General features: G+C 44.8%; 1 protein-coding gene across 4 annotated transcripts in view; it reads right to left on the minus strand.

The window, feature by feature from the left end:
• EPHA7 (EPH receptor A7) overlaps positions 1-3,505 on the minus strand; it is a 175,276-nt gene extending 171,771 nt beyond the window's left edge. Inside the window, exon 1 of one of the 4 annotated variants that reach the window (XM_037894491.2) lies at positions 3,137-3,505. In XM_037894491.2, coding sequence (XP_037750419.1) covers positions 3,137-3,233 — 97 coding nt within the window. In that variant the 5' untranslated portion in view covers positions 3,234-3,505. The remainder of the gene's footprint in view (positions 1-3,136) is intronic. The other 3 variants (XM_007052778.4, XM_043542664.1, XM_043542665.1) reach the window with 3 other exon arrangements.
• Positions 3,506-10,327: the final 6,822 nt, after the last annotated feature.

A 10,327-nucleotide genomic window follows, 5' to 3' on the forward strand; every position in this document is an offset into this window, starting at 1 on the left:
ATCTGGCAGTAATTCTTCATAAAAAAGCAGTATGAAAAGCCAGTGCCACACAGATGACCTTTACATGACCATATGTTGTACTCCTCACTGCACTAGAACTTACTGGGAAATATCTTTCCTAGTCAGACGTTTGTACAATGCCTTGAATAGGTAAAATGTTATATGAAATGCTAATTTCCTAGTGCGGGCTTAGTTTTTAAAAGTTATGTGGGTGACAGCCTTTTTTACTACACAGTTACAGTCTAGATCCAGCATGTCCCGTTTCTGAGATAAAGACACTCTCCCCAAGAGGTGGGAAACATTCTCCATTTACTTCCCAAGGCAGCCCTGAAGTTCTTGTATGCAGCGCTCAAAGTGAGCAGGAGCTGAGCTTCGGAACTTCTTCTTGTTGCAGAAACTGACTAGCAACGCTACCCAGTTTTGAAGAAAGGCAAGTCTGCCTGGTTCCCTGCGTTACAGCGGACACAAGACAAAGCTGGGAGAGAGAGAGTGAAAAGTGGCTGGGGAAGTCAATGGGAGGCTTTAATCCGCCCTTTTCGGCCTGAAACATTCACTCCCCCGGTGCCCCTTGCGCTGAGCTCCCGTGCGCTCCCCGAGCTGGGGACGCCCCCCGCGGGCTCTGCACCCAGCCGGAGGGGCGCGATGTTTGCGGAGAGCCAAGGGCAGCCTCTCGCCTCCTCCATACCCCCGACCCACGCGGGTTCTCCGGGGAGCTGAGGTCTCCCCCTAAACCGCCGCCGCGGCCCTCACTTCGGCGCTGGGGTTCAAATGCCGCCAGTCCGCGCTGGCAGGGCATCTCCGTGCCCAACTCACGGGCGCAATCGTGTCCGTCCCCCGCCCCCCGCGCTTCAAGTCACTGGCAAAGGCTCCCCTTGGCGTCAACAGGGCCAGGATCTTCCCCCATGCGCTTTAGGGCTGAAGCAGCCTTTCCCAGCCCAGCAGCCGCAGCCTACGGGAGGCAGGAGGGAGCCGAGTCAAAGGTGGTGTTTAACCTGTGTGCAACCTCCGAGCCCCGCCGCTGCGACTCCGCGAGGGGCTGCAAGGCAGCGAACTCAGCGCCCCGTGTAAACCAGCGCGCACCGCGACCCCGGGCGGGACCCAGGCTCAATTCACCCCACACTCCGGATCCCTTTATTCCAAACTTTTCAGACCCGGCCTGGCTGGGTCACCTCTGCCCCTGCAAACTCCCGTCGCCCTAGTGATACCCCCATCACCTTCTCTCCCTCTTGAGGCGCCTATTCATCCAGCTCCTGCTGGGAAAACTTTGGGGACTTCTCGGCTCTCTCCTCCCTTACCCCCAGCCCCTTTGCCTGGCTACTTTCCGAAGGAGAAGGAGCTGTCTGCAGAGGGCTGGATTCTCTCACCACCAGAGACGGTGAGGGCCAGCGGCAACGAAAGTTACTTTTGCGCAGGAGATTTCCGAGCCTGCAGCAGGTTAACAGCCATAGGGATCCGAAATCCCTGCCTGCCTGCCTGCTGCTCCCCCCCGCCTCCTGCCAGCTCAGCCTATAGCCCACGAACTGCTGGGCGCTAGAAGCGGAAACACAAACTCGAGGTGTACGTGGGACTCTGGCCCGTCGAGCAGCATGTCACAGCTCCAAGCGCTCTCCCCACGCAGCCTGCACAAAGCAGCTGCCAAGCCCAGCTCCCCGCTCCCGTCTGCGCTTCGCTTCCGCTCACCTCCCCCATGCAGCCTCTCTCGCCCTTCCAGGAGTTAGTTCATTATTCCAGTTTGCAAATCTCTTCAAATAAACTTTGGAAATGCCGTCCAGGAAGGGCCTTTGGGTTGTTTTTGTTTTTGTTTTTCTCTCTCTCTCTCTCTTCTATTAGGGACAAAGAACATCTTAACTGAGAGAGAGCTTAGTTGTAAAGCTCCAGCTACAGGCTCAGAAGTGGGGTGGGAGGAGGTATTGTCTCATGGTGTCTGTGTATATAATAATGTATTCTGCAATTTCCACAGTATGTATCCGATGAAGTGAGCTGTAGCTCACGAAAGCTCATGCTCAAATAAATTGGTTAGTCTCTAAGGTGCCACAAGTACTCCTTTTCTTTAGGCTCAGAAAGGTACTTTACCTTTATGCCAGTGGTTCAGAGACGAATATTGACCTATCTGGGAGAGGGGAAAATCCCCAAGCCCTCTCTTCCCAAAGATGGAAACTGATACCACACTATCAGAGTGAAAAGGTCTCATTTTTAGATCCCCCCACCCCATACGAAAAGAAATGCCCGGACTGACTTTCTGAATTGGTTTGTATGTTAGTCTCCGATAGAAAACTGCCCGTGCTCTCTTTTAGTAGGAAATATTATGCGTTTGTTTTATGTAAAATAGATTGATGCTGGAGTGATGGGATTTATGAAGCCCTGTTTGTGATACGCAGATGGAACAAAAATCTCTATCTATATACATCTAGTCAGAGATGCCTACAGATTACTATATAATATACACAAATATAATACATGTATATAGCATCCTATAGATCCATCCCTCGGAGACATTTAATCGTCCCCCAACATGATCTATGCCACATCTTTCCCCGTAGCGTCTCAATTCCAGCGGTTTCTGAGACCTGCAGGCCCGCATCAGTAGGAAACGGAGAAGCGGACTTTATTAGCTAGTTTATGATTGCCTGGGGGACTAACAGAAATCCCCCCCCCCAACCCCTTTGGGGGTACGCCCAGAGTAGTGAAACTCCGGTGCAGTCCTGGCTGTGGCACTCGGGTTGCGTGTCCCTGACAAACTACAGTAGCTTCCACCCGGGGCGGGGGGGGGGGGGGGGGGAGGAGAGATTCTTACCCTCACCTTACTAGTAGTAATACTATTAGTACTATTAACAATTCAATAGACAGCGTCCCCTGCAGTGACCCCCTCCCCAATATATCAGCTCTTCAAGTCCGCTGCCGTGCAAACCCAATTCCTTAAAGGAAATGCAGTTTGTCCCGACCTCCCTCTTTCTCACACACACACGCACTCACACACACACTGCCCGTGGTGGATGCCTCTCCCCCACCTCAGTAAGACGCTGTTTAACGAGGGGAGAGGGCAGCATGCAGTTTGCAGTAGACCCTACACTAAAACATTGCAATGTGTGCGCACGGAAATAAATAAGCCCAAACTTTGTTTTCTGCATCACCTTACCTTCTTTTGCAGCCTGTGCCTCCCCCGTGTGTGCAAAGCGAAACAGCCAGACGAAGCATAAAATAATCCAAGAAGGGAGCCTAGTTTGAAAAACCATGGTGGAGGAGCAGGATATTTTGAAATGTACTGTACGATCGCTGCTGCTATTGCCGCCGCTTGTTGGGGATTAAAGGGCTTGTTCTGCTATGTGTTTTATTTTGCCTTTGCATGGAGCTCTCTCTCCCCCGGCTGCCTGCTCCTCTTGCCTATGCGTTTCCTGCACACAGTATTTGCTGCCTGCGAGTCTCTTGACTGCAGCCTGGCTGCGAGCTCCACACTCCAATAATATCAATTAGGGGGGGAAGGGGCGGGGCCGGAGCCGGGAGAGCGGGCCGTCCCTCAAAGTGACTGGCAGCCGCAGCCGGCCTAAGAGGAGCTGCAAGCTAGACCGGGGAGGCTGAGCTGGGGAACGACTCGCCCCGGCAGTGGAGGCGGGGCCGGCGGCGCTGTCCAATGAGCCGGGGAAGGTGTCAGGTTGCCGCTGGCACAGGGTTCCCCGCAGGTTGAGTGTGTAGCCGGGGCCGGGCTGTGAGTGTGGGGAGGGCATGGCAGGACTGGGAGCCGCGCTCCAGGCAGGCTCGTTACTGCTGGGGATTGCAATAAAGCAAAAACAACAGTAGTGGTTAAAAAAGACGAGACGCTCTCTCAGGATAGAGTAAAGGAGTCTGGCTGCGCAAGCCCCAGCCTTTAAGGAGACGGGGATTTTCTGATCGTTCCTCTAAGTCAAGTGATTCAGGGCACTGACTCTTTAGACCCTCCCTCGCCTGCTAACTTCCTTAATTATCTTTCCTGCAGCATCCCCGAGGCCGCCACCAAATTAGTTCCCCAGAGTGGGCACCGCTCGGAGTGGGTGATGAGCGCAGTGTGTTTTACTGATCACCGTGAAATAGCGCGTTTGCAAGAGTTTTAAACAAGCCCCGACCAAGGAAGCAGGGGGTGGGGGGGTGGGGAGAAAAGAACACCCCCCACCCAATAACGTGATCATTTAAAAACCCCTTCGATCGCGGCATCCGTGCCACAATGAGCATCGCCCAAGAAGAAGGGAAGGTTTGTTGAGAAAAAGCTGGACAAGTCGAAACCACTCATCAGAACATTCCGCCTTGATGGTTTCTCTTATTTCTCTGACCTCTGCGGGAATCTTTTACAATATTTTCCGATCTGGGTGGTGCTACCCATAACACAGAGCAAGTAAACACTTCGCTACTGAAACTCAGAACGTTTGTACGTTTTGTGTTTCATTTCTTAAAGCAAGTCTCTGTAAAAAAAAAAAAAATCAAAATTCTTCGAGACATAACACTAACATTTCATTTCCCTGCTTTCACAAAACTGTGAAGAGACCAGTTAAAGACAACATAAATGTGGTTGATATTAGACGCTTTTTCCCAATCGGGTGTAATCCAAAACGAAGGGTAATCCGATAACAATGAGATAATAAGAAAAAGAAAGAAACTTGCCAAATCTCCCTTTGTCAAAGTTCATCCCCACTGACTTGAAGAGTGCTTTTCCAGCAGAAGATCCACCCTCCTCGCCCTTATATGTCTATTACCTATATCTTGCTTTTTAAAGGGTGAATCAAACAAAGTTTCTGTTCCTGAAATGAAGCTTTAAAAATTTTTAGAAAGGAAGGGTGGATTTGGAGATGGGGTGAGGGGAAAATAGAAGTGCTACTGATGACTGTAATGGGGATGTTACCACGGATGGCCTTTGTCTGAATGGAATACACAACCTAATTTTGTCAACAACTGCCATATGCACAGTTGTGCTGTGAAGGAATGTGAAGTTTCTACTCTTCAGATGAGATTACAGCAGGACACCATGATAACATAATAGTTAAATGATCTTCTCCTTTCCTTTCTCCTTCTCTTAAATTCTTGGGTTGGTATTTTTGATTTTATAATGTATATGTCCCACAGATTTATTTTATATTACGTTAAATGTTTTTATATAATTAAATAAAAATAGTTTGGCTGTGTCCTTTTAAAGGATATAAACTGAATAACTGATTATATCTTAGAAGCAGATAATTATAAAGAAACACAGGGAATGTAACTACAATTCATTGCCAAGATTATATGAGAATCTGAAACAATCCGTATGTAAACGGAGACACTGATACCGCAAAACGGTATGTTATAAATAAAAATTTAAAATGTGGGAAGTTGTTTATAGAATCCTTGAGTAGATAAAACAAAATTAGAATTTAAAAAATCATCTATGCAGCAGCATCTGATAAGCAACCGCCGAAATGGAATAGATCTTCCAGGCTTTCAACACTTTCCAGCGGCCTCATCATTACTTCTGAGAATGATACTGAGGTAGCATGTGAAGTTTACTGTATTCCTTTCATCTACTGAATAACTAATATTCACTGATGAGAGTAGGAATATTTTTCCATTAAATTCAAGAAATTCTTGAACATAGCATTTTTAGCTATTGTAGGTACAGTTATTTATATGGTGACATGCTTTCTGGTGCTATTATTCTCTTGCTGTCTCTCTCACACACATAAATAGAGAGAAAGAGAAAAACAATGAGTTTGCTGGTACGTTTCTTTGAAAGGCTATTTTATTTTAAACCCATATGTACAGGTATTTTGTAATTTCCCTGCAGGTTTTCACAGGTAAATTTGGTTTTCATATAGCATCAAAATGTCAAACACTGTAACTGTAATAAAGCCAGATAGGAAAAAGTCCTTAATCCAGCTAGTCTTTCAGTTTCCTAGCATAACTGTGATCAGCGGTAACATTTCAATTCAGGATCGCTAAGTCATAAAGATGATTTTCACTACATAGCATTTGTAAAAAAGAAAAGAACAATATATGAATTTCAGTTGGACAAAGGGTGCTGGAACATTTTTTTTTTTTTGGCGGGGGGGGGGAGGGTGTGCTGAGAGCTATTGAAACAAACTGTAAAGCCTGGAAACCACTTCAAGCCAGGGGGTGCGGCAGCCCTCCCAAGCTCTGTAGTTCTAGTACCTATGGTTGGGACTAGGGTTGGCTAAGAATAGGAAAGTTAAAAGCTTTTTTAGAGGAAACCTAGGGAAGAGGGTGATAAAGAGATATATACATGTCCTGGGTATAATAAAAAAATAAGTGTTTTTGTTGTCTCACCTGCAGTATACAAACGTTCTTATAATTTTCTATACTATATTTTATGCATATGTTATATTAATTATCTGAACACATGAAACCGTTCAAAATTTGGCAACAAAAAGAATGTGTGTGTGTGTGTGTTTATGTGTGGGTATGTGTATACTTTCTCTGTCACAAACACAAATGAAATTGCTGTATTTCTAAAAATACTTATTTTTTTCCTCAATAGCACCATTTTCAAACTGACCTGCCTGCCTGACCATCAGCCATTGGGCTAAATCTGGCAGTTTTACAGAATCCTTTACACATTTTAAGTACCTACTGCATCCTAAAGACAGTAATGGATTTATTCACAGTTAAGATGAAGCAACTTTAAAATACAATAGTAAAACATCTTAAAGCTCCCCTGTTGTTCTTCCTCTCTTTTATGGTCATATGGATAGGAAAGAAAATAATGTTGTTGATGAATTCAGGTTCTACCACAAGGAATCTTTATGAGATGTACACAGAAGCTGAAATCCTTTTCAATTAATATTTTTCCTTCTCCCCTGCCTCTTGGTAATGTTTCTTAATACTTCCTTTTATTCTGTAAGATGGTACAGAGTTACTTTGTCTCATCGCGCTGAGAGGTTGCTATTTACCTTGTGTAAACAAGAACAGATTATAAAAGAAGAAATATTACTTACAAATAAACTGAAATACCTGAGAGGAATGGACTATAAGCATCAATTTTCATATACAAATCCCTGAGAAAAAAGCAACTGGAAATTCCATTCAATTCAGTATGTTACAATTAAAACACCATCAAATTAAATGGTTAACTGCAACAATGAAATCGAAAGGCTAGGTTTTTTTAAGCTAATCCTTTTTGTTGATTGAAAATTTACGCTTACTAGGCCAAATTCTGCTCTCAATTAAAGTAGTGTGAATCTAGATGCCAATTTTTAAAAAGGGCTCCAGAGGTGATTCTGGCAATTACAAACGAGTAAGCCTGGCTTCAGTACAGGGCAAACTGGTTGAAACTATAATAAAGAACAAAACTGTCAGATTCATAGATGAACATAATTTGTTGGGGAAGAGTCAACATGGTTTTTGTAAACGGAAATCATGCCTCACCAATCCATTAGCATTCTTTGAGGTGGTCAAAAAGCATGTGAACAAGGGTGATCCAGGGAGTATAGTATACTTAGATTTTCAGAAAGTCTTTAACAAGGTTCCACACCAAAGGCTCTTAAGCAAAGTCAGCTGTCATGGGATAAGAGGGAAGGTCCTCTCATGGATCAGTAACTGGTTAAAAGACAGGAAACAAAGGATAGGAATAAATGGACAGTTTTCAGATTGGAGAGTGGTAAATAGTGGTGTCCCCCAGGGGTCTGTACTTGGACCAGTCCAATTCAACATATTCATAAATGATCTGGAAAAAGGGGTAAACAGCAAGGTGGCAAAATTTGGGGATGACACAAAACTACTCGAGATAGTTAAGTCCCAAGCAGACTGCAAAGAGTTACAAAAAGATCTTACAAAACTGGGTGACAGGGCAACAAAATGGCAAATGAAATTCAATGTTGATAAATACAAGGTAATGCACATTGGAAAACATAATCCCAACTATACTTTTAAAATGATGGGGTCTAAATTAGCTCTTACCACTCAAGAAAGAGATCTTGGAATCATTGTGGATAGTTCTCTGAAAACATCCACTCAATGTGCAGCGGCAGTCAAAAAGTGAACAGAATGTTGGGAATCATTAAGAAAGGGATAAATAATAAGACAGAAAATATCATATTGCATCTATATAAACCCATGGTACACCCACACCTTGAATACTGCATGCAGATCTGATCACCCCATCTCAAAAGAGATATATTGGAATTGGAAAAGGTTCAGAAAAGGGCAACAAAAATGATTAGGCATATGGAACGTCTTCCATATCAGGAGCAATTATTAGAATAGGACTTTTCAGCTTGGAAAAGAGATGACTAAGGCGGAATGTGATAGAAGTCTATAAAATCATGACTGGTGTCGAGAAAGTAAAAAAGGAAGTGTTATTTACTCCTTCTCATACCACAAGAACTAGCGGTCACCAAATGAAATTAATAGGCAAGAGGTTTAAAACAAACAAAAGGAAGTATTTTTCACACAAACACACAGTCAACTTCTGGAATTCCTTGCCAGAGGATGTTGTGAAGGCCAAGACTATAGTTCAAAAAAGAACTAGATAGATTCATGAAGGATAGGTCTATTAATGGCTATTAGCCAGGATAGGAATGGATGGTGTCCCTAGCCTGTTTGCCAGAAGCTGGGAATGAGCGACAGGGGATGGATCACTTGATGGTTACCTGTTCTGTTCATTCCCTCTGGGGCACCTGGCATTGGCCACTGTCACAATACAGGTTACTGAGCTAGATGGACCTTTGGTCTGATCCAGTATAGCCATTCTTATGTAGTCTCGTTTTGTTGACGCTGACTGAGTTACACAGACTGACCCCATTGCACCAATAGCAGAATTTGGTCCACTGTTCAATAAATCAGCCCCTTTACTAATGTGAAAATTCACATTTGGCCACATAATTTATTATGAATTAGTAAAGCAGCCATGTAGAAAAAATGGCCAAATTACGAGGTTGTACAGTTTACAGTGGAGAAATAACTGTATTTGCAAATAGTTTCAAAATTCAGTTCACAAAAGGTCCCCTCTCAGCCGATTTTGAACATGCTTTGTTTGCTATTGTTTACAGGGCTAAATCAAGTTCAAAATTGTGGTTACAAAGGTGTTCAAAAACATCCTCAGGCATGGTTTATGAAAACGATTCTGAATACAGGTCCATCTACACAAGCTACTGCCCACAAAACCAGTTGCAAGGGCAGTCACATTTGATGTGTTTTAAAACAATGAGTGATAGTAGAAATCAGTCTCTATTAATAGAAATGATAGAAAAGAGTTTGGTTATTTGTCATTTTAGTCCAAATCCAAATAATCTTTTTTCTGTGCAGAAAACTATTTACATACTGTGTTTATTATATACTGGAAGAATTTTTGTACCCTGTGACAGGGTGCACTCACCTCACACAGGACAGGAAGGGGTTAACACCACATTGTGGGCTGAGGAAGCCATGCACCCTTCTCCTTACTGAGCATGCTCCAGGTGTACCAGTATAAAAGAGAGCAGCCCAGCTCAGTCAGGGAGAGATGCTGATGGGTGGCCTCCAACCTGTGCCAGAGGGGAGTGGAGATGTGGACCACAACCTTGGACCCCAGCAGCTCACAGAGCCCCAGGGAGTGACCGGTGCTGGGGAACTAAGAGATCCCAAAGCCTCCTGGACTACAATGCCCAAGACTGTGATAGGAAGAGACCCGGGGCGGTGTCAGAGTGGTATCTCCCACTGAGGTAAGTAGGGTGACCAGATGTCCTGATTTTATAGGGACTGTCCTGATATTCAGAGCTTTTTCTTATATAGGCAACTATTACTCCTTACCCCAGTCCCAATTTTTCAGATGTGCTATCTGGTCACCATAGAGGTAAGCTTGGTGTGTTTTGGTGGGACTCCCTGCTGAGCTGGTAGCTGGTCTTTCCACTGCTACTAGCGCCCTGGGTTGGGGCCTGGTGGAGTTGGGTGGGTCTGGGCCCCCCTGCCTGACAGTAGGGGTGTGTTTCATGGACTCTGGCTGTTAGGCTGTACTACCCTGAACGAGCAGGGTGTTTGCATAGACTGGCCATTGGTGCCACACTGCCCTGACAGTAGGAGTGTATTTTGTGGACTCCAGCTCTTGGGCTGTACTACCCTGAATGAGCAGGGCATTTGCATAGACTCTGGCCTTATGTTAATTCGTATAGCTAAGTATCGATGATGGACCTCCTTCAAAGTCATCCTAATTATCTCTTGTTCCCTGAGGAAATCCCAACTTGTCAAAAGACATGAAAAAGATATAAAAGATCCTTGGGTCCTGATTCTGTCATCTCAGATCTGCTTAGACTTCATCAGGGGAAGCTTGAGTTGCAAGACTGAGGTCCCAGTTATACTGGTACGCCCTGAATATGAGATTTAAACATTGGACCCT

Source organism: Chelonia mydas, chromosome 3, assembly GCF_015237465.2.
Source record: "Chelonia mydas isolate rCheMyd1 chromosome 3, rCheMyd1.pri.v2, whole genome shotgun sequence".
NCBI lineage: Eukaryota > Metazoa > Chordata > Testudines > Cheloniidae > Chelonia > Chelonia mydas.